Genomic DNA, 23733 nt, shown 5'->3' with positions numbered 1-23733 from the left:
AACTTAGTGTCACAACCAGAAAATGGCATTATATAAATCCTTTATTTAGGACTATCTCTTTATTTAAGAGAGGATCTGAAATTCTTAATATTTAACAAATGGTCATCATATAGAAACCCACTATACAAGACCAGTTTTTGTTTTCATTAAATTCTGAAAGCATTCAGATAATTTAATTCACATGATTTATTATGTACTTACAGAAGAAGACTCGCAACCAAAAATCCATAATATGTCATCTAGATCTTTCTCATTTACAGTTTCATCAAGTGATACTCCAAGCTATGGATAAAAGCACCAGTAATTACTCAAAGCTGTTTATTCTAGAGACATAGTACATTTGTTTTGGTCAAGAAAAGCTTTCCAGAAACACAAGAGGAAAAAAAAAAATCAATCTACCCAACAATATGCAAGCATACATATTTATAGGTAGTTATGATATATAAATTTATTTTATTTATATAACCTTTTCCAGTTCCTTCCTTTACCCTCCTAAACCATCCAAGCCAGATGGCTCAGAAACTTTGATACTCATGACCTCCTCCTTTCTAGTGTTTCTAAGTGTTTTCTACTTAATAGGAAAATTGCCCATTTTCCTGTAACAGCCCTCCCCCTATTCCAATTTCCAGAACATACTACACTTTGTTAAGAACCCTTTAGTGCCAACGAAAATGTGGTTTAGATTTCAGTCTGCCTTCAAACACTGCCACAGGACCTGAATTCTGGATGTCACCTTGTATTTCGTCATTAAATTTTAGAGTCTCTCCACTCTACCCCTTAGTGGCATATTTACCATGAAAAGATTACATAATCCTTTTAATTGGCATAAAATGAAAACACAGTCTTTATTTCTGGAAGTTCAGTGAGTCACTTAACAAGTTCATTCTTTATATTATCTCTATAATTGATGGATATATCTGAGCAAATTACAAGATCTTAAATAATTTTTCTTCTGTTTAGCACATGTAATGATTAGAAACTTAATGAAGAAAATGTCATACTACAAAATTTCTGAATTTATCAAAGGTTTAGAAAGTTGCTTACTCTGCCGTCACTATAAATCCGAAAATTTATCTTTCTAAGAGCTGCCCTGTCCAAAACCTCTTTGACTGAGCATCCACACGTGATCGTCAAGGTATCAAAGAACAGATCATGATGTAGCTTATGACCAGCTCGCCTGAGACCTATAAAAAACAGTAAGTTAATTCTATTATGTGCACAGTGTATTGTTTGCTCAGGTGGCAGTTACAGAGCAATACTATGTATCTCATAAATGAATGCTTTTACATAATGAAGCAAAATATGCCCCTTGTCTAAAAAGCAGCAAAATCACCATCTTTTTACTGAAATGTTACTGAGTATGAAATGCAACTAAATCAGATTGAAACCTAAGTAATAATGCAGATTGAGTCTAAGGAAGGTAATTCTGATATATCAAATCTGACATACATACAGCAGCAGAGTTGGTATATAAATGCAATAAGGACAAAACAATAAGGTTGGAAAGATATTAATGGATATGAACTGCCACAGAGCTTGCCATAACAAAGTTAAAAGTCTTGGGGTTTTTTGCAGTAGCAAGAGGTCTTCTGGCTAAACTGGCAAATATAGTGTGCATGTTTCTTACAGTAATCCCTTGGTTCCAAACATTCCAGTTTTGTATAGCTTCTTCTGACAACAGTGGTAGTATTATCAGTGGGAAAAAAAAAACCCTCCCAGACCACACAGTCCAGGTGCAGTCATTATTTTCTGCTACAGATTTTGTGCTTTTCTTCAGCTGTTAAGCTTTGGGATTTCAATGTTTGTAGCAGATATGATACTCCACATAATTTAACTGAAATGTTTCTATTGCTTTAATATAATTTATTACCTTCCTTTGCTATGTTATTTATACTCTGTGCAGATTTCTGTGTGTAAGCTAGGATGGTCCATCAAAAGAAGTAGATGCTGGCAAACAGCAGTTCAACAGTACCATCTAGGGACTCACTCTGTAGACTTCTGTTATTTTCCCAAGAAAACAGAAGCAACGCCTGCAAGTTCTTATCACACAGACGTCTTATTCTTGGATGTCATTACCAGAACTACACAAAAACCATCAGCTGTGAATTTTGTATTAAAATAGCATCTCTCTCAAGTTGAGAGAGCATGCGTCAGATGGACACCCCTGCCCCCGCCCTGTAAGTTTATTTAAGATGTGTTTTTTAAGGGGTAAGGATTTTGGAACAGTTTCTGTAAACGTTAAGTACCCACCTTCAGCCAAGATTAGAGCAGCATTGTGTACTCGTCTTGCAATATGCCTTAGTCCATCAGACCCATGGTATACACCAAACATGGCTGACATGTTGGCCAGAAGAGCCTAGGACCCAAATACAGTTCAGAACACTGTTATTGTGAGCAAAGACTACTTCATTTAAGTTTGGTGTAAAGTTTTTTTAGCACCCAGAGACAACCACATATCCTCAGCTGATGTTAGAGCTACTCATCTATTGCCTACAAAATAAAACGAGGGAAAGGCAAAATGCTTTTATGAAACTGTAAGGACTGTTTATGAATTCAGTGCTGTTTGAAATGTAATTGTTTTAGCAATTAACATGTACTTAAATTCAACTACTGCAACAAAGATGCTTAAAGACTATAAAGTCAAGGATCAGTACAAAAAAAATATAGAGAATTTTCCTGAATACTAAGTATATAAACTTGTGTCAATAATAATCTCTTCTCAAAATCTGTCACAACATTAAGAGGAGGAGGAAAGCAATGATAGGAGCAAAAAGAGTTATGACTCTGTCTGGCTGGACGTCTGTGGAAGTATGCTGAAAATAACTATTTTGCATACCATTGGAACTCTGATACTTACTTACTTAATCATGGTATTTTCCTGTAAAGATATTGCCTTGATGATGTAGTACTCTTGCATCAAATTGCATAGACAAAAATATAAGCTGTGACAATTTGAGTAATTAGTTTTACAAATTAAAAATTTATTTCTTCTGCCTTGAGTTGGAAATTTCACACCACTGGAATTCCCTTCTACTTTATGAAGAGTTCTGTCTAGTTTATAACAAACATGCCACTACTCAGTAGTGTTTATGTTACAAGACAGATTCATGACACTGCAAGAATTCAGTACTACAGTAAGGAAACAGACAATACAACTCTCTTTTCAAGCAGAGCTCATCATTCAAAACAAATTAACAAAAACCAAAATATTTATATGTCCTTCATTTTTCTACTAAAATCTCTCTAAAGTACAGGTAACTCATTGTTCAACTGTTCCTTTCTAGCCCTGAAAATAAAGTGTAAGTTACCTGTGCTGTGCAGATGTTGCTGGTAGCTTTATCCCTCCTGATATGCTGCTCTCGTGTTTGTAAGGCAAGCCGGTACACTTCCTTCCCACTTGCATCTCTAAGCCACAAGTGAAAATGTTGCTTCTGTTACTTTAAAATTACAGTTATTTATGACACAGGACTTTATGCATGCTAACCTGAAACTAGTTATCTGTCCTCAGAGGCAGAAGGGTGCTGGAGAGAACAAAGCATACGTCAGGACAGTTGCAATACCAAAGACAGCAAGGACTGAAGCACCTCTAGATTTCTGTTTATATCGTGGTTGGTCAGGTAAAGCACACAGTTAAATTCTAAGCAAACTACAGGAAATTTGGTATTTGCCTTAAAATGACACAGATTATTGCAGCTATTTTAACAGAAAAATAATGAAAATTAATTATTCCTAAGCTTTTTGATAACTGTGAATGTTTTAGTTATTTCAGTTGCTGAAGTACTTCTGGATAGCTTCTTTGTCACCTCTGTGACAAGGATATGCAGTCTTCCTAGTGAAAATTACTTTGCATTTCAATTATTACTAGTTTGACATTTTGTCAAAATACACAGTACATCGCCATCAGCAACTATTAGAAGCAGATTTTGCTCACTATTTCTCTGCAAAACTATAATTTGAACTAGATTAAGTTCCTTTTAGATTATTTTGGAGGTTCACTGAATTTTTGACATTCCATTTATGTTTTATAACATTGGATGACAGAGAAAAAGTCAGTATAGAATATGTGGAGTAAGTTAGCTTGCATAGCCTCCTGCCATCACAATGAATCCACTCTGCTTTTGGTTATTGTCTCTTCATCCCACAATGCCACAAGAACCATAGACAGTTCCACACAAATGGAATTCTTGAAGCTTGCTTCCTCAAAACTGAAGGCAACTTTTAGTGTCACAGTTTTCAAAAAAATAGGGTGCTCAGTACAACACCATGGTCACCTGTTGTTTACAAAGGCTGCACAAGATAGTCAAAGGGTGTTTTTTTATGGTTTCTTATGTGTTACCAGGATCTCTGAGGGGAGACTTTAGACAGGATATCAGGTAAAAGATTTTCGAAGAAAGGGTTCTAAAGCATTGGAACAGGCTGCCCAGCAAGTGACAGCATCACCATCCCTGGAAGTGTTCAAAAAATGTGTGGATGTGGCACTAGAGAACATGGTTTAGTGGTGAACATTGTGGTAGGTTGATAGTTGCACTTGATGATCTTGAAGGTTCTTCTAACCTTAAGGATTTTCTAAGACTCTATGACTTCAATCTTCACTTAATGGCCGAGGGAGCCCTTACCTTGTGACACCCACCATTCTGCCCGGCATCATTCTCACTAGATTTTCCTTGACAGCAAAGAATGCTGCGTGGGGTCCCCCATAGCACAGCGGGACGCCAAACCTCTGGGAGTTACCCAGGACAACATCTACCCCAAACTCTCCAGGAGGCTTCAGAATACAGAGGGCCAGAAGGTCAGTAGCACAGCAGGCAAGAGTCTGAGAACAGAAATGCACAAGGCAGTCAGCATCTCTTCTAAAGGAATGGTGTTTACATGGAAGCTAGGTTTTTAAATTTAGTTTCAAAGAGTTCCACATCACTTGCATGGGGTTGAAGTGCAATGGTTGTAATGGTTATGAATTGCACGTAGCTGAGATGGTATCTCATTAACACTTGCAAGGCTGTTTGATGCATCAGATTGACATCTCTGTGACCAATAAAATTTACCCCATTCTGATGAGCTCTTTCAACAAGTTCAGAGAAGTCTTCAATCTTCCCTTCTGTGTCTGGATACTGAAATAACACTCCACTGACATCCTTTCCACTGAAATCCATCTCATGGGGTAATTTGAGCTCCGTAATAACACCTGTATAACTGGAAACAAAAACATGCAGAAGATAAAATATTCAAACCACCTCCAACCTTGGAGTGATACTTAGTAAGATGTTTTCATGGACTCATAGATGACTCTTTTTTATAACATACAGAGAGTTGAACATCTTTGCAGCACTAAACACTGAGAAAGTTTCACATCATGGTATATAGTACTGAAGAAGAATTGCATTTGATATCACCATCAGAAATACAGAGCAAAGCAAACAGAGAATGCTTAAGATACTTGCTTCCTAGTAAAGGAAAAAAATGACCAGACTGAATTAAACAGTCAAATGTATATAGCTGTGCAACAATTTAAAGGAAAAATTAAATATTTTCTTTTTAAACAGCTTTAATTTCTTTGCAGTTGTATTTGAACTAGAAGTAATGCCAAATGATAACAGACTTCTGCTTTTAGTTTGCAAAGAAAGCACAGGCCAGAAATGTTAGGTATACAGCAAAAAGACACAGATGGAAAACGATTCAGTGTAAGGGGAAAAATATGGTGGAAAATGGAGGAAAACATTACTTTGCTCTAGTTTGGACCACTGCTATAGTTTGAGGGTGGCATCGGGCATCTACATAGAACTTTCTCCTTTTGTTGTGTCTGTTAAAAAAAGAAAAAGAAGGTTTACACATCAATAATATATTGTTTTCAATGGAAATAAATTAGCTTATTTTCTAGAAGTGAGTTTTCTCTATGTAAAAAGGCAGTTTTTACTGCCTTTATAATAACCAAAATATTGGTTATTATAACCAGATTAAGTGTAAGATTTAATGACGTTTCTGGCACATTTACATTAAGAAAGTTCATTTCAGACACTCAAATGAGAATCATACATGGCAAAAAATGGAACAGAACAGGGAGCTAATTTCAAAAGCCATGGGAATGGCTCCACACACTCTTTTAAAGGAATACAGCTGTGGTCTTTAATACAGATTTTACAATGTTGCCCTGGATAAAAAAGGAAAAAACAAAAGAGCCATTCAAGTAGGTAAAGGGAGATGAAGAAGATGGGACCCTGCTCACAGTAGTGGGGATAGAGCTAGGTCATCTTTTAGGTCCTCTCCAACCCAAACCATTCTATGATTCTGGTAAGACAATTCCCTGGTTTTTTCTGGTAAGCAGAATTTTATGTCACACTGAGGCTTTGAACTAGTGCGTAGTTAGAAAACTATTTTTGCACATATGAAACTATGATCACACAGTCTCTGCTGTGTAATCACCTTCCTGATACACAGTTCTGAGTGACCTTCAGTAACTTCTCATATTCCATTTGATTTGCAAATCCCTTTCACATGGCCCAACAACAGGCATCCACCAAAGTAGATTTGTATACACCAAAAACAGTTTCACTTTTAGCAACTTATTAATTATGTACTCCACACTTTTTTAAAGCTTAATTTAATCACTGATGGAAAAAAGATAATGCACATCTTCATCTTTCACGGCTGCAAGAGACTCGGGCCACAATCCATTTGATGATGTGATAAAAGGTCCTGTGCATTGCCCTGAGAGGCAATGGCAGGTGGGGAAGCCCAGATAACATCCTGTCCCCCTGCTTCTCCCAGGTGCTTCTTAGGGAAAACCAGCCCAACAGAGACCTATCCATCTCCACAAGTGCAGAGGAGCAAAGAGCCCACCAGGCTCTTTGTCCAATTCATTAATTTGTCCAATTCATTAATTAACACAAACAGGCACACCGTCTGCGTGCCTCCCCCACTTGGCAAGTAGACATTATGGGATGCACAAGAAAAGCATTTGGGGATTGCAAACATGTCTTATTATGACATGTTTAGGGGGATAATAATACAGTTAAGTGATTCTGTGAGCAATAATTGTAGCAAAATAGCAGAGTAAGGGGATAGACTGGGACAGTCACATATGAATAGCTGGTTGCTGAAGATCTTGCACCTAACTACTGAAGTCTATCCTCTCTTCTTGTTAAGTGCCTTTCTGATTCCTTTCATGGGAAAGGGGAGTCCGTATTCTCTGTGTGTGCATGTGTGTGTGTGTCGGATCACAAAGGATCCACATTTCCATAGTGGAGCAATTGAAATGACTGGAGGGAGTGGAATGGAGTGAGTGCCAGCAACTGGAGCAGCACATCAGCCAATAGGAGCCCTTGTGTCTGTGCAGGTGTCAGTGGGAGCAGGTGTGTCCCTGCCAGCAGCTGGGCTGGTATTCTCGGCAGGGCGACTAGACTCTTTCCAGTATGTCTGTGTCTCTGTTGTTCAGGGCAGGTGGGCACAGCACTGTGGGATGTGGTCTCATCAGGGTGACAGGGAGGGATCCCTCCCTGCCATCCTGGTAGAAGTCCTCCTGCCAGTGCAGCCCAGGAGATTGTTTGCCTATTGGCCACAAATAAGTACTCACTGCTGGATTGTGTTCAATCTGGCATCACCCAAACCCCCCAAAGGCCTTTTCAGAAAAGTTGCTTTCCAGCCTGCCAGACCCCATAATGTACCCCATATGCCAGGGGTTGCTTCTCCCCCAGCTTCAGGACTTTGCACTTCCCCTTGTTGACCATCACAAGGTTCCTGTCAATCCATTTTCTCCAGCCTGTCCAAGTCCCTCTGGAAGGCACCATGACTCACTTGTCCATCATCTGATCCTTGAAGTTCTGCACCTGCAAGTTTGCTGAGGATACAGCCTGCCCCATCTCACACAGATCATTGATTGGACCCAGTGCTGTCCCTGGCTTATAATAACTGTCCTCCACCTAAAGTTCATGTCACTGACAAAGCCTTCCCTGGGCCAACATTCAGGCAGTTTTCTATCTATCTCTCTCCCACCTCATCCAGCCCATAATTTTTGGTTTCTTTGTGGAGATTTAAGGGAGACCCACTGCTCTCCCTTCCCAAGCCAGTCACTCAACTGTAGAAAGTCATCAGGTTGGTCAAAGATGACTTGCCCCTGTGTTAATTTGTGACTCCTTATCTCCTTCTTGTCCTTTCCATGTCTGGAAATGGTTTCCAGGGCTGGCAGTTGTTCCATCATCCCACTGAGAGATCGAGGTGAGGCTGACTGGCTCGTAGCTCCCTGCATATTCATTCCTCCCTTCCGGGAGACAGGAGTGTCATTTGCTTTGCTCCACTGCTGAGGCACCTGTCCCAGTCACTGTGGTTGCTCAGACACAATCAGGAGTGGCCTTGTATGGCACCAGGAGTCCCCCTCAGCAGCCACGGGTGCAGCACATCAGGACCTGTGTAAGTCCAGTTTGCTTAAGTGTTCTCTAGCCCAACCTTCCTCCAAAAAGGGTTAGTCTTGCTTCCTCTAGATTTTCTCCCACGTCCTTAGTTTTCTGAAGGCCTTAAAAGTCTGAGTTAAACATTTACATCAACACTAGGAAGTTCTCTGGGGGCATGGCAACATGGACTCTGGGTGTTTAGTGAACTGCTCACAGAAGGCCACACTCAACTTCAATCCATTGCCTACACAGGGATAGATACCTTAAATTCCAAAATTACTTCCTGCTGTGATTTAACCACACTTTTAAACACAGTACCTGTGACATAATTGCATGGCTTCTGCAGCAGCTGTCCCTTCATCCAGCAAAGACGCGTTAGCCACATCCATTCCTGTGATATCACACACCATAGTCTGGTAATTCAGAAGGCTCTCCAGCCTCCCCTGGGACACCTCTGGCTGGTAAGGAGTATACTGGGTAACCCTGTCAGAAAAAAGTTCTGAGTTTGGATCTAAGAAAATAAATGTGTAACAAAGTTATGGCAATATATAACTGAACTGTATCACATAAAAAATAAATAATATTTCATTAATATGGAAATCTGTTACAATACAGTTATCTTTAAACATTGTAATTTTTGCCTTCTGATGTTGACATAAGTTTTTACAGGACAAAAATTCTGTTTCTCCATTTTGAAAAGAGAAATTACTTTTAAAACAGAGGTGTGAGGGCATTATGGAGAAGGACAGAGTAAGTAGACGCTGAGTGTGGAAGCATTAAATCAAGTCACAATGTTCAAAAAAGAATGTGTTGTTCAATCATATCTAGATATTGCCACAATGTTTCAATACTGTTTACTGAAGACATTTATTTATCAAGACTTCTCCACCCTTCTAAGAAGAAAAGCACTTGGCATTTCGCAGAATCAGGCTCAGAAGTATGCAACTGCTTGTGAAATTACAGTTTCCATATATGTTAGTAAAGGGAAGTCAGACTGATGTAAGTTTTATCTTTTGTCATTTGGTGAACAAAACAGTAGTGCAATAGAAGCAACTCCCTCAAAGATGCAAGAATCTAAGGGACATGCTCTATTGGAACAGTCCAGAAAACAAAGCAGCATGGGTCCAGGGATGAAAGGCAAAAACAGAGGTCAGGCTCTCCTCTCTGATGGAAATGTGAGCACTGGATTACCCGGCAGTCCAGGGCAGACTTTACGCCAGATTGAATTTAGAGTAGCAGCCAGAAACAAGTGGTAAGTGCGGACTCTTGTGGCCTCTGTTTTCTCAGGATGGAAGAAAACAGCAGTTTGCTTCCCTAAAAGGGCAGTAGCAAATCTTAGACTTTTGAAAAATGAAGTGAAGGTACAAGCCTTCCAGAAAGATTCCAGTATTTGGAAGCTCAAGTTGTGTAAAGTCAAAAGAAGGTAAAAACCAAAGATCGTTTAAAAACAAGCCGGAGAACTTGGTATTGAGCATGATGAGAGAAGCAACAAAATAGTAAGGTGAGAGAGAAAGCAGGAGAAAGTCCTGAAGAGACACAAAAGCTAGAAGAAGGACATATTCAATAAGTGAACTCAAAGTGCAATATAATGCTAATACATTAACCATCTAATTAAATGAAACATCTGCTTGAATTATTCACATACACTATTCAGTACAGCAACAAAAAGCAATAGCTATGTATAGAGTACATAAATCTTGATGATTTTCCCAAAACCTGAAGGGTTTTTTTCCTCAGTTTTGGCCAGTTCTAGAACTAAACTAATTATCATCATATGACTGAATAGTTCACAAGTGAGACCATGTCCCAGACTGCATGTAGCCTTGCTAATCCCAATAGTAGGGCTTTTTTCTCCACAGCAGCTAAACCCAGCGTTCAGTTTGCCAGATAAACTTTCAGTCTGGTAGTATTAAGATTTTTTTTCTGTATGGCCCCCGTGCCCACTCAGTTCTCACCAATAAAAAGAATAATTCCAAATCCTTTGGCATGAGCAATGACTTCTATTGATTAGTTGAAGAAATTTCTCTGTACCTAAAGTTTTACAACTATGCTTTCTCATTTTATTTCACCTAAGGGCCGTTTCTTGTATTTTAATTTGCAGAAGGAACTAGAATTAGACTAACAAGAATTAAAACATTGTGATTAATTGAAATGCATTAGAGAACTCCTGCTCCACGTAGCTGGGAAAGTACACTATATTACAAAACAAAATTATTGAAGCCTTATGACTTTGATGTTGTGGTTTTGAATGGTCAGTGTTGAACTAAAACAAATAAATTTCAGAAAGATGGAAAAAAAATCAACCAAGAAATCTTGAATTCCAGTACTGCCACAAACTACTAAGAAGCTTAACAGTTCCACAAAGATACCTCTTATAAGCCCACTTAGTTAAACACTCCTTTTAAAAGGGTTTTTTGGCACTTTTTAAGCATCCACGTATTTTAATTGATTCTACTTCTCTGCAAGTTCATCAAATAAAATATCTGGCTTTAGTCTGCATTCTGTGTTCTGCCTGAATCTATACTACATGGTAAGTGACTTTTTAAAGTAATTTAAAAGTAAACTCTCTAAAAGTAATTTTTGCACAGCATGTAGCTATTTTCAGAATGCAATGCCTTCATTACATTCTGAGTGTTACTAACTAACAAGTTTAATAATTTACACTAGAGATGTGAAAAACTCTCAAGGATGCAGGCATCCTTGGTACACGTTTGCATTCTTACACATTTAATGTCTGGGGTAAAAGAATCAAGTTGAACTTTGGGAGGCTTCTAGTTGCTCTAACAGATGCCAGGCAATGCAAACACAAGTTATGTAAGGGAGACAGAATAGATCAGAAGCAATAAGCCTGAGCTTGTAGTATTTCCCTTGGAGCTGCAATGTGAAGTGTGTCAGCATGGAAAGTGTTACACACTCAGCAGAAATAAGAAGTTTGATTTCTTGACCAGCTTCCATAAAGCCTGTATAGTTGTTTTAGCACACATACATGCACATATATATACCTTCTCTCCAACAAATATTTTAGCCTTACTTTAGCCATCCAACAGTTTAGCTTTTAGCCATCTAGTTTGACTTTACTGGACAGTGCAAGATCAGATTTCTGGACAAACTCTCTCAGCTGTTTCATTAACACTACTTAAGTTTTTAGGATTGAAGAGTCTGCAGTTCATTTTGTTCCTCTTACTTTCTAGCTGTTCTTGTCTTTGATTCTATCAACCAATAATTTGTTTCCTGGTTCTGTATTGAAATATTTAGATTGAATATGTTGCAAAAAGTGAACAAGGATAAGGCCAAATAAAACCTTGCACAGATGTATTTCATAGATTCCTTGACTTCAAACACTGTAACGTTTCCACCAGTGATGCAAACAGAGCCAACAAATCTAAAAATAAGTAAGACTTAGAGGTCTACAGATTTGTAGACCCATTTATGGCAACCCAAAGTATAAAAACCACATAACATCTAAGTAGCAATGACTTTTTGCATTGAGTAATATGATCCTTTGGTTTGTTGTGGGATTTTTTGTTGTTTGGGCTTTTAAAAATATATACAAAAACCTTTAAATACTGATTTTACTAAAATAAAAATTGCTCAGGAATAGAGTAATTAAAGTAAAGTAACTCATTTTAATACAGTATAAAAGAAGCATCTTAGTGACTGGTGATAGGGGAACTTGTAAACTAAATGAGAAAATGCAGGATGACATTCAGGCTGCTGGAAAGTTAGAATTCACATGAAATTTAGCTTTTCCTGTTGCATCATTTCTGAGTTGCAATTCTTTAGAAACCGAATTGTCAACTGGATGACCTGAACCAAGTACAGTATTCTCAGACTTTTCATAAATGAATTATCTTATTATGATAGTTCAATGTCACTGCTGTTTGCCAAAGAATTATTTGATCAAACAAGACAAGAACTCACTTTATGGGTAAACATTCAAACCCTTGAAGGTCTCTGGTTTAAAAAAAAAAAAAACAAAAGAGGAAAGAAATACTAAGAGAACAGACTTAAGAATTTTCTACTTCCTTAGACGTTTCTAACTTCCTCATCAGAAAACTACGATCATAGTATTGCATAGTATTTAACTACCTCCACCCAAATTGCGTACACCAGTGGAGGAGGGAGTTGGTTTCAATTTAGGCAAAAGTTAGGAAATAATTACTTTCATTTAGGAGGTAACTCTCTATACTTCCTTAAAGCAAACATGTAATCTTGAATTAGTTCATAATATATAGTGGCGTATTTTACAAAAAAAAGTGTCTTCTAAAGTAAATGTCGAGCTTTAGCATGAACAACACAGTTCCTACATAGTAGGACACACATCATTACCAAATACATGAAAGCCTTAGTAAAAAAAATAGGTTTGTGGGACAAATGTGTACTTACAGATATACATTTAACAATAAAATGTGATACATTACCATCCTGCATTCTCCAACAAGTTGCGCGCGATGGGCTGAGGCACTGAGCAGTTGTAATAACCCATGCCTATATAGGACCTCCATATCTTGTTCTTCCTTGCAATATTGTATAGAGTTTCAAGGATTTCATTTTCACCTAATTGGAAAGACAATATGTCAGAATGCTACAGCTACATGTAACAGTGACAGTTTTGAACCCAAATGTCTTCTCCCCCAGTGTAAAAAAAAAAAACCACTGGTGGTGCAAGTACAAACAGTAGCAGAATAAAGTGCAAGTCAAGAACAGCAAAGATAAAGTAGTAACCTGGTAAAATATTCTAGGAAGTTTAAATGCTGCCAGAATTTTGAAAATGCAACACCTGAATAATAACAGGGTTCCAAAGCATCTAGAAAGAATAGTGAGAGAAACAGCTGTAGGCAGAAGGAGCTCTTTTTGTAATACAATGTACATTCAACCCAGAAGAGACCCATCTTGCACATGCATTTAAAGTACCTCAGGAAACATTTTCTATTAGCTGAATCTTTCAGAATCTACATTGCTTGAAGCCATTGCCATCCACAGCTGTTTCTATTGGAGTCATATTTGCACAAAGAGGGCTTATACCAAACACCCAGGAATAATTTCTTAGAATCATAGAACTTAATTTCCTCACATTTTCCCTAAATTGCTGATAAAACAGAACAGTTCTTTTATTTCAATTTTAGCATGCTTCACCAGTTTATTAAAAAAAAAAGTTAATAAGAGTATTTCTAGTCAAATCAGATTAACTTTCAAATGAATCTGCCAATCAATTTGAAGACATTACAAAAAAATGATTTTGAAGTATACAGAATGAAAGCATTTGCATTCCCTTTCTCTCTCAGCCATAGTTTACCCTTTGGCCTTGCTTCTCAATATCCTGAAAGGTGCAAAAATCACACTGAGTCAACTCGTTCCTAGCAGCCATTGAGTAATGCTATAAACATCTGCCAGAGTCATATTTTTAAAATATATTAGTAGCTGAGGATGCAAAAGGCTGGTCAGTAGTCTTAAGATCACACAGATAGATAGGTCAGTCCAACATAACAGACCTGGGTAGAACCAATCCTCCTAGGTGAGGGAAGCAGATGTTTTTTAATTCTTCCCCCAAATCTGACTTCAGGGTTTGCTGTAATGGGACAGTTACACCAAGTTCTGTTCCCTCTGCACCACAACTTGAAGATGTCATTTTGTAATATAATGCCACAAATCACAGAATTAGAGTACCGTGGGCTCTGGATGTCTCAAAATCTATTTTCTCTCTGTAAGTTACTCCAGCAAGAGATATCAAGCCAGAATAGTTAACTTTCTAGAATGTGGTGGCAAATAATTATCTAGGTTTTGAATTAATTTCTAGAGCAACCACAAACAAGGATATTAGAACTTAGGCTCTGATTTCAAAACTTGGTTTTTTTCCTTTCACTCAAGTTGCTACTATTGCATTTCATGCACAAAGATTTTTTTTTTTTCAAAAATCTCCAGATTTTCAATGAATTTCTTCAACAATCACATTACACCTTTCACAGATTTTTTTTTACTGATGTTCAGTTCTCATTTTAAAGTTCATTTCTTCTCTGCCTTTTACTCAGTGTTACCATCAGATTTAATGTATGAAGACTGATTTCTTAGCTTCAGTAAACTGCAATTTTATTTTTTTTTCCTGGAGGCTTGTTATATGATTTTTAGGTTTGAACTCAGCAATGTCCAGGGCAAAGTTTCTAAAGTGTAAAAAGTATAAAGTGAAAAACTTCACTCCCACAGAGTTTTTAGTAAGAGAGAGGCAATTGTTTGTTTAAGTGAGCTTTAACATTGTAGAGACCTTCCTCTACCACTTTTGGTTTGGTTGCAATTTCAGATAGAGGCTTGTGCTCTTGCATAATTCAAACATCAATGATTTCTTGGAAATGGTAATGAATTTCCTTGTTTAATTCCAAATTGCAGTTGAAGGCAGAAGTTGGCTATCATTTAACTTGCTTGCTAGCTCAATATCACACACAAAAATGCACTGAGTGCGGTTTCTGCACATACCACAAATACTGCACAATGTGATAGAGAATATTTCCTTTGTTTGCTAAAACTGAGCTTTTCTTCTTGAGTTATTTCTATGCAATTGTAGCTAACAACAACTACACGCAGCCATTTAGCTTGTGCTGGAGATAAACCTGAAATAAACCTGCTTCCAAACGGATTGAAGGCACACAACCAAAAGCCTAGAGAGGCTGCAAGGAGCTTAGGCAGAGATTGTGCTTAAGAGTAGAACCACACTCCATCTAGAATATCTACACTGAGAGGTTCCAAGACTGAATAAATTTTCAATTATCACATTTTATTATTATCACATGTAGACAGCTACACAGTTGATTTTAAGCAGGGTGGCAAAATATTGGAGGCCATACTCCTTCTGCTCCTGCTTCCCCTTACTTCCCTGCTCCTTTGGTCACTAAAAGGGCAATGGCAGCAGTACAGCTCAAAATACATCTCCCACATGTAACATGCCTCTTTGAAGAGATCAAGGATAAAGACTCCTTATCCTTTGCCTTCTACTGCCTTGAAGTACTTCATCACAGTATGTCTTTAGGAAGACAGCTCATAAATATAACTGCAGTCCTGAATAAGGGAAGTCAATAGCCCCTGATTTATTTATTAGGCTGGCTTACCTATGACCAAAGAAAAATCCATGAAGATTTCATGAATTCAGTGTTTACTTTATACTGATAGGATTCTGAATTCAAATAAGAGTGATGCAGGTAATGGTGAGAGAAGTCAATACAGAAGCTGGAGTCCAAAGACCAGAGAGCAAGGCAATGAAACAAACCACGCTTACCATTACTCCCAGCACCAAAAGGAGGGGATGGAGGAGATGCAGCTGGGCTCTAAGAAGCACTGTATGCATAGCAGGAGGGCCAGAGGCTCAGGCTGGAGATAAGGAGAGCTGGGTCCAGGAGGACACTCCAGCAGTGGAGCAGGGACTCCACTTTTGGAGGTTTCACATTCTGACTGGGTGAAGCCCTGAGCAATCTGCTCTGACCCCACAGCAAAGCTTTGAGCAGGGGCTAGGGACTGAGCTGGGTCTGTGACTCTGTCAGTCGCCTTATTTCCCACTCTGTCAAGCCTAGGTTCCAACAGCGTATTCCCATAATGTTATTTGTGAAAGGGGCCTAACTCTTTATTGATAATTTTGTAAATAACTAATGCTAATACAAAGGCAGATGAATGTGAAACACAAGAGTGATCTTATGTATGCTTAAAAATTAATTTTTAAATTCATAATGAAGTTGCTACATTTCCAGTTTGGTCCCAAAGACTGTCACCAGACTCTGAAAATAGCAGACTTTTTCCACTGTATAAAGTATATAACTTGGAGTGGAAATATTGTATTATTCTAAATATTTATTAATTTCTTTAAAACTAAAACATATAAGATTCCTAAAAATTTTAATTACATAGTTCAAAAAACACAGCTTGAAATATTTTTTGGTTGTGTGACTAATTTCTTCTTATTTCTCCCAGCAATGAGATTAAGAACCAATATGCAAAATGGGGAAATAAAACAAAGAAAAATTTACTATATTTAAGTAATGGTTGGACTCCAGCCACTGTCACACTCAGCTGTTTGTTTCCAGTGTTCTAAGAAAAAGTGATTGAAATTGCTTTATGATAGACTCATTTTATTGGGTGTACAATAAAAATTCTTTAAGAACCTTGTTCAGCAAAAAATTTGCCAGGAAAGTCACTGCAGCTGATCTTTATTCCCCTCATCAACTCATTAGAAATGATGATCAAAGACAGTACTCAGAATAATGTCCACTGCTTTTGCTGTATTCCTTTCCTATAACTGGAGAAAACTTACTGAGGGTCTGAGAGGTTCTGCAAGGACAGTTCCAGATTGCTACATCTACAGATAGCAAAGGCAGAATATACCACAAAAATAGTAAGAGGGACTGAATTATCAGATCACAAAACGATGTGCTGTTATTTTTGCTAGTGTTTTTGTAGTTAGCACAGTAGAGTTGCCTTGAACTTGTGAGATACCTGCAAAATATGGCACTAGAGAAGCAGAGTGAAGAAAATAAAAAAAGGAGCAGTTCAAGTTATACAACTTTAACCATGCAATACTAAAAGAAGGTTACTATTTGTCCGATATATTTTTATTCACTTTATACCTTAAAAAAAATCTTGCCTCTGAGACCAAGGAAGCAAAACCCCTAGAACTGCTGATAAAAGGGGGATTAATTTATTTCCCTTAATTAAGTATTTAATTCAATCTCTTAAAAAAACCAGCCCCAAACCAGATTACATTGGAGAAAAATAGTTCCAAAGCACTGTCAGGCACATAGTAATAAAGCCATAGGACAGCACAAGGAAAGGGCATGTTCCAGGTGCTGTGTGCCCAACTTCAAGATATGGGCAGAAAGCCATGGTGCCTTGCCTTCCCTCCTTTCACTCAGGCTACCTGTGCTCATGCAGCCAGCCTGGGCAGCACACACAACCTGATGCTGCCAGGAGCCAAAAGCAGGGGCAGGCTGAGCAAAACAGGATGCCTTTCCCTGTCCGGCCCACAAGGGCTGCTGCCTGTGGAAAAAAGAGCAGCAGCCTGAAAGTGCGTGAGGAGCAAAGTGCCCTGGGTGGTAATGCAGGTTCTGCATGATGTATGGCAACACTCTGGAGGGTAACTATTACCCCTGCCACAGGCATCTGAATCATACTGCCTGGACACCAGCAGCAAGGAACCTGAAATTATTAAACAAGATCTAAAAACCTGTCTGACATAAGGAGATCATTATAAATTCACCCAGAATTAATTTTTAACTGGCATTTAAAAAATAAAATCCTATTAAAGAAGATTCACTGCAAAAAGAGCTGCTAATTTGGAGACACAAATAGTCTTTATTACATTGTAACTGCTTATGAACAGCATTGCTTCTAATAACATTTAGACTGGAGACCCAATTGCATTCTTGAGATTTTAGGAACTAATGTTGATAAATTCTAAAATTTGAGAATGTACCTGGGAATGTTTAAGAAAAAAACTGATGGAGTTCACAGAAGTATTTTTTAATTCAACTCTTTAAAAAATTCAACTCCTGAACTAAAAAGCAGAAATAACAAACATATGCACAAGACCCATCATTACATATAACGATGGACATACCATGGCAGCATTGCAGGGATAACTATGACATAGACAGTAGATTTGTAGGGATAAAACACAGAAGATCATTCATATAAGATAATATGGTCCTTTACTTCAAACGGGTCGAAAGTACCTTCAATGCCTAAAGAAAAGTTGATTGTTCAAGTTTCCTTACTGTAATCCTGAGAATTAAGCTCTGTAACACCAGCTGATCCCAATTAAGAATCAAACAGATGTCTAGTCTTGCTGTAAATATTGACTGAACAGAAGTTACATGCCAAAATTAAGTTTTTCCTTTACTTTATCTGCAGAAAAATCTGACTGTAAAAAAGCCCCTCTTTCACAATTAGTTGAGGTACAGGACTGAAAGTTACTGTTGGCTGAAATCAGACATTTTGCTATTTAACTCCTACTGGAATTCAGTGGCATGTTCAGATGGTTTTAAAACACAGTCAGCAGGCTCATGGCAAGAGACACTTTTAAAATGGCTTTTTTTTTTTTTGGCCCCAGAATGGACATAGCTAGTGCTTTCATCTTTCATAGCAAAGAAAGGATTTTATTTCAGAAACCTGTTAGCACAAGCTACAGTCCTTCTCTCCTCAATCACTGACAATGGCAATACAAGAAAATATCTGCCAATACAGATAACACTAAAAATTATTAGAAAAGCATTTTGTGTGTAGATGCACTTGTACCATCAAAACTTGGCATTTACCAGAATGGCTAGTCATTCAGACTTAAGAAAAACAGATCATAGAATCATTTAGGTCAAAAAACATCTCCAAGATCAACTCCAACCTGTGACTGATTACCACCCTGTCATATAAACCATGGCACTAAGTGCCACGTCCAGTTGTTCCTTGAACACCTCCAGGGATGATTCCTCCCTGCACAATCCATTCCAATGCCTGACCACTCTTTCAGTGAAGAAATTCTTAATGATTTCCAAGCTGAACCTCCTCTGCCACAGCTTGAGGCCATTTCCTCTTGTCCTGTCACTTGCTGCCTGGGAGAAGAGGCCAAACCCCAGCTATACCCTCTCTCAGGCAGCTGTAGAGAGTGATAATGAGCCTCCTTTTCTCCAGCCTGAACAACCCCAACTCAATCAGCTGCTCCTCACTGGACTTGTGCTCCAGACCCTTCACCAGCTTTGTAGACTTTCTCTGGACACTCTCCAGCACCTCAGTGTCTTTCTTGTAGAGAGGGCACCAAAACAATACATGATTCAAGCTGTGGCCTCACAACTTGAGTGCCAAGTACACTGGGACAATCCCTGCCCTGCTCCTGCTGGCCACGCTGTTGCTGGTACAGGCCAGGATGCCATTGGCCTTCTTGGCCACCTGGGCACTGCTGGCTCATGTTCAGCTGCTGTCACCAGCACCCCCAGGTCCTTTTCCTGTGGGCAGCTTTGCAGCCACTCTGCCCCAGCCTGTGGCACTGCCTGGGGTTGCTGTGACCCAAGGGCAGGACCCAGCACTGAGCCTTGTTGGACCTCACAGCACTGGCCTTGGCCCATGATCCAGCCTGTCCAGATCCCTCTGCAGAGCCTTCCTGCCCTCAGGAAATGTCCAGGTAAGTAAGGTTAAAGACTTTCTCTCTATATATATGTCATGTCCTTCAGGGAAGTAATGAAGCTTCATTCTTCCACTGAAGAGTAGGTCTGTGCTAAAATGTCTAGGAGAGACAACACAAAAAAATGTGTGCTTCTACTGTAATCAGAAGTTTTATTTATCATCAGTGTAATATGCAATGCCATATAAACAAGCTCTTTAACACAAGCTCCATCCACAAGCTCCGTCCAGGAACCTTTTTTTTCTTTTCTTTACTGCTATTGCATACACACATTTGATTCATTTCCCTTCTTTTAGACTACTTGTGAGATTATCAATGGAAGGATCCGTAATGTGATCTTTTCTAGTGACACACACCGAATCAAAACTTGAAGATTATATATCAAATGTACACATCAAATATACACACTTGAGATGAGGTCTACAGCTATGAAAGCTTTCCAAAACACCCAAATCTAATTGCAGAGACCCATGATACACAGACATGCTTTTAATGGTGAGTGTGTGGTTTTCTTGAACGACATGTCTAATTCTATCTGTAAGGATTGACTTCAATGTAAGCTCAGCTGTGTTTGTTACTATAAAGGAGTAGCTCTAGTGCAGCTCATTTGTTCAGCTGCACTCCAATTTGTGGAGTCACTATGATTACATTGTGAAGTTATAAATACAAGTGGAAATTGCTGTATTTGTAATATAAATTTTTTAAATGCTGAAGCTCATTGAATAATATGTCTTGCATTGCCTTGTTTTGTTCTCTCTTTCCATGTGTGAGAGCATTCACGCAAATAAAAACAAATGTTTAAATTAAAATATAATACAGTTTTCATGACACTGCCAAATTTTGCTAATTCCCTGTAGTAAAAGGTACATGATAGAGAAATAATGCCCCATCCTTACATCATAAATACCATCCTGGTGACTAGAAAGTGTTCTAACAGTACATTAAAGCAAGCTTCACTCAGATTGCAATGTCCTGGGTACAAGATGTTCAATGTGATGTTGCACAACTTTAAGCTGAGGCTTTAAACTTTTCTTTTAAAAGCTGTGGAATTTTCTGCTACCAGTTCAGGGGAAAACTAGTGACAAACAACTACACAATAAATTATAAAAGACAGTCCAGCACACTGGCTGCAGAAGAAAAACACAGTCATGTACAGAAAAAAGGTTTTCTGTACCTCATGCAAGCATCTCTTTTGAAAACTCACTGTAGCATGCTGTGCAATGTGAGACTCTGCATCACAGTCACATTCTTTCAAAGTTTACTCTAAGGGAACAAGAGCAGCATAGCAAGTGGAGCAAAATGCCAGTGAACTAAACACACTGTTAACTAATGAGGTCCTGTTACACAGTGAGAACTTGCCTACAACAGGACATCAACTAATGCACCACTGTTTAGGAAACATACACTCAAAATTACTAAGAATCAGCATTTGAGCATGTCAAGACGTCAAGATTGTGACTTAGGCTGATGTCAACAGTTTAGTTTTTTTAGTGGCCACTATCCTGTAAAAATTTTGTAAGAGTATCATATTAATTAATAATAAAAACTAATGATTAAAAGAATTGGAAGGGCTTCTAAGCCATAATTATTAGTGACAAACTGCATTTCACTCCTACTGACCTAAAAATATAGTAACCTAAAAAGTTTTTGTCTTTGAGGTCAGTGAAAATCACTTCTTAGGGAATACCTTGATTAAAACACATTAACCATAAGGAAATATGCCAAACACTACTTTCAGCAGTTATACAGACACAAGAAGGCTGATAAATTCTGCTTCTCTACCCAGCCTCTCCCCATTTTAATAAGAGAAAAAGTTGCAGGAGACTAAAATACCATTGTACTAATAAAACATTTTAGAGATAGAAACTATCATTCCCTGTTGAATCCCTCCTGGCTAGACTCTGTATTTTCAGGGTCTAGTTTTCCTGGCTGTTCATTGTGGTGCTGCCTCTCATGTGTGATGTCATCCCAGAGTAACCAGATTGAACTGGCCAGGAACCTCACCGGAGCTGCAGGCCTGAAGTTTACACTCAAATTACAGCACACTGATGAGCAATGAGAAAATGCCAGCAAGAGGAATCAAGTTTTCTACAAATCAGGAAAAGGATTGTGACACAAAAATGAAGTTAATACTGATGTAACTGGATCCCATATCTGAATGGCCATTGAGCTTTGTTAGTTTTAGTGTAATTGTTTAGCATTGGGGATTTTAAAGTGTTTCTTTCACTTACAGGACTTCCATCATAATGTCCACAGATTTTGCTCAAAAATGCAGTTATGTGGATAAAAATTTTGTACTGTGTTTACTAACTCTTAAAAATGTTAATATCTAAAACCCCATGAAATCACATCAAGTTTCCTACAGCAATTTGCTGAATTACTGTAGTGCCACAATAGCAGACTCAGATGTTCCTGCAGTGTACCCATAACACTCAATTAGACAGATTTAAAATTCTGGCCATTAGTCTACTGTGTATCCATAATACCGAGACAAAGACTTTTCACGTTATTAAGATACGCAGGTTATTATTTGGGGCGGGGGGGAGTGTCAGGGAGAAGGAATAACAAAGAAATCCTGCAGATACACAAAACCACCAAAAGACAGTGGCTCATTTGAAGCTGCAATCCACACTAAGGGGACGATTTTTAGTCATACTTTTCCCTACACATTAGGCTCTTAGGACAAAGTGAAGTCAATGGAGCACTTGACCTCCAAAGCGAGTTTTCGAGCAGCCCCTGTCTGCTACACATATTTTCCTACCGATTTCCGAGAGGATGGCAATAAACGCAGCAGCCAAATTAATCTACGGAGTTGTTCAGAGAAGAATGAAGTGCCGCTGATTGTGCTGCTACGCTTATTTAAGTCTTACCCTGCACTTTCACTCGGGCGGTAAGATCAGACCGCTACACGTGTCAGCGGGGACATCGGGGGCAGGGGGCGCGCACCCCAAGCGCCCCCCGCCCCCGCGGGCGGCCGGGAGGGGTCGCGGGAGGGCGCGGGGAGTCCGGGAGCACCCCGAGCCATGCGGTCACTTACAGACGTGGTCATCCATCCTCAGCGGCCTCCGGAGGCGGATGCTGGCCGGGATGGTTTTGTCCATCAGCTCCTCGACGCTCTGCAAGAAGCGCCCGCACGCCGCGGTTAGCTCCCGCGGGGCGGCACAGCCCGCACCGGGAGGGTCCGGCCGCGCAGCTCCCGCCCCGCACGGCGCCTACCTGCACCCCGACGGTTCGCAGCATCTCCCGCTTCTCCTGCTCCCGGGGCCCGATGTGCCGCCGAGAGAAGTCATCGTGCCGCGGCAGGAGCTGCTCGATGCACCGCGCCGCCTCCCCGCCGCCCCAGCGCCGCTGCCCCGCCGCCGCCCACAGGTGCGGCGCCCCGCGGGCCGCCAGCCGCCCCCACCAGCGCCCGCAGCTCTGCATGCCCCCCGCACAGCACAGCCCCGCCGCCACCGCCGGGCTCTCGCACTTGTGCGCGGGGGGCGGCGCGGCGCGGCCCCCACCGCCCGCGCCAATGGGGCCCGGGGGCGGCGCCGCGCTCGCCCCGCCCGCCGCCACCTGCCCGCCCGCCCCCCGGCCCTGACCCCCGCCGCGCCGAGCATCCCCCGCCGGGCTGACCCGGATCTGCCCCCCACTCACAGGCACACCCCGGAGGACGAACATTTTCGCAGTAGAGAGGGTTTTCGTTCACAAAACGAATAGGAGAAAAAGCTTTCTGTGCTTCCTTAGCAGAGCGTGGACTTGGTTTCGAGCGGCGAGCTTTAGGATGAGCAACGCACTGTCCACAGCTGTTACCAGGGCGTGTGTATCTGTGTGTGTTTATTACTGCTTTAACTTTTGGTGATGTTAGTTCTGGGGAGCAGAGAGATAACTGGAACCTACTTTTCCCCATCTTTCAGTTCTGTGTCTCTCTGAGGAGGATGCTATCATAGTTACAAGTTTGTATGTTTGATTATAAACAGATGCCCACATTTCTTCATCTTCCAGAACTAACCGCAGAGTTGCTACACTGAGGATATATATTTGAATCAACATTTAAATAAAATAACAATTCAACATTAAAAAAAAAAACAATGAAAGAAAAAACATTCCAAGGTGTTCATTAATTTCATCTTAATTGTATCACAGATCTACTGCCTCCTGAATTTAGTAAGATAACTGATCACTACTTTGGAAGCTAAAAGTAAGTTCACTTTGCACCAAAGA

The 23733-nt window shown here is 39.7% G+C and overlaps 1 protein-coding gene across 1 annotated transcript in view; it reads right to left on the bottom strand.

Moving 5' to 3' along the window:
- The window catches only part of GLDC (glycine decarboxylase), a 38731-nt gene extending 15781 nt beyond the window's left edge, over positions 1-22950 (bottom strand). The window contains exons 1-11 of the mRNA XM_059836919.1: positions 22744-22950; positions 22565-22643; positions 12803-12938; positions 8700-8864; positions 5720-5797; positions 5043-5190; positions 4617-4813; positions 3309-3405; positions 2251-2356; positions 1045-1184; positions 202-282 (exon numbers count right to left, since the gene is read on the bottom strand). Coding sequence (XP_059692902.1) covers positions 202-282; positions 1045-1184; positions 2251-2356; positions 3309-3405; positions 4617-4813; positions 5043-5190; positions 5720-5797; positions 8700-8864; positions 12803-12938; positions 22565-22643; positions 22744-22950 — 1434 coding nt within the window. The remainder of the gene's footprint in view (positions 1-201; positions 283-1044; positions 1185-2250; positions 2357-3308; positions 3406-4616; positions 4814-5042; positions 5191-5719; positions 5798-8699; positions 8865-12802; positions 12939-22564; positions 22644-22743) is intronic.
- Between the last annotated feature and the right edge of the window lie 783 nt (positions 22951-23733).

Source organism: Haemorhous mexicanus, chromosome Z, assembly GCF_027477595.1.
Source record: "Haemorhous mexicanus isolate bHaeMex1 chromosome Z, bHaeMex1.pri, whole genome shotgun sequence".
Lineage (NCBI taxonomy): Eukaryota > Metazoa > Chordata > Aves > Passeriformes > Fringillidae > Haemorhous > Haemorhous mexicanus.
The sequence above is the reverse complement of the archived record's forward strand: the minus strand, read 5'-3'. Positions and strand labels throughout refer to the sequence as shown.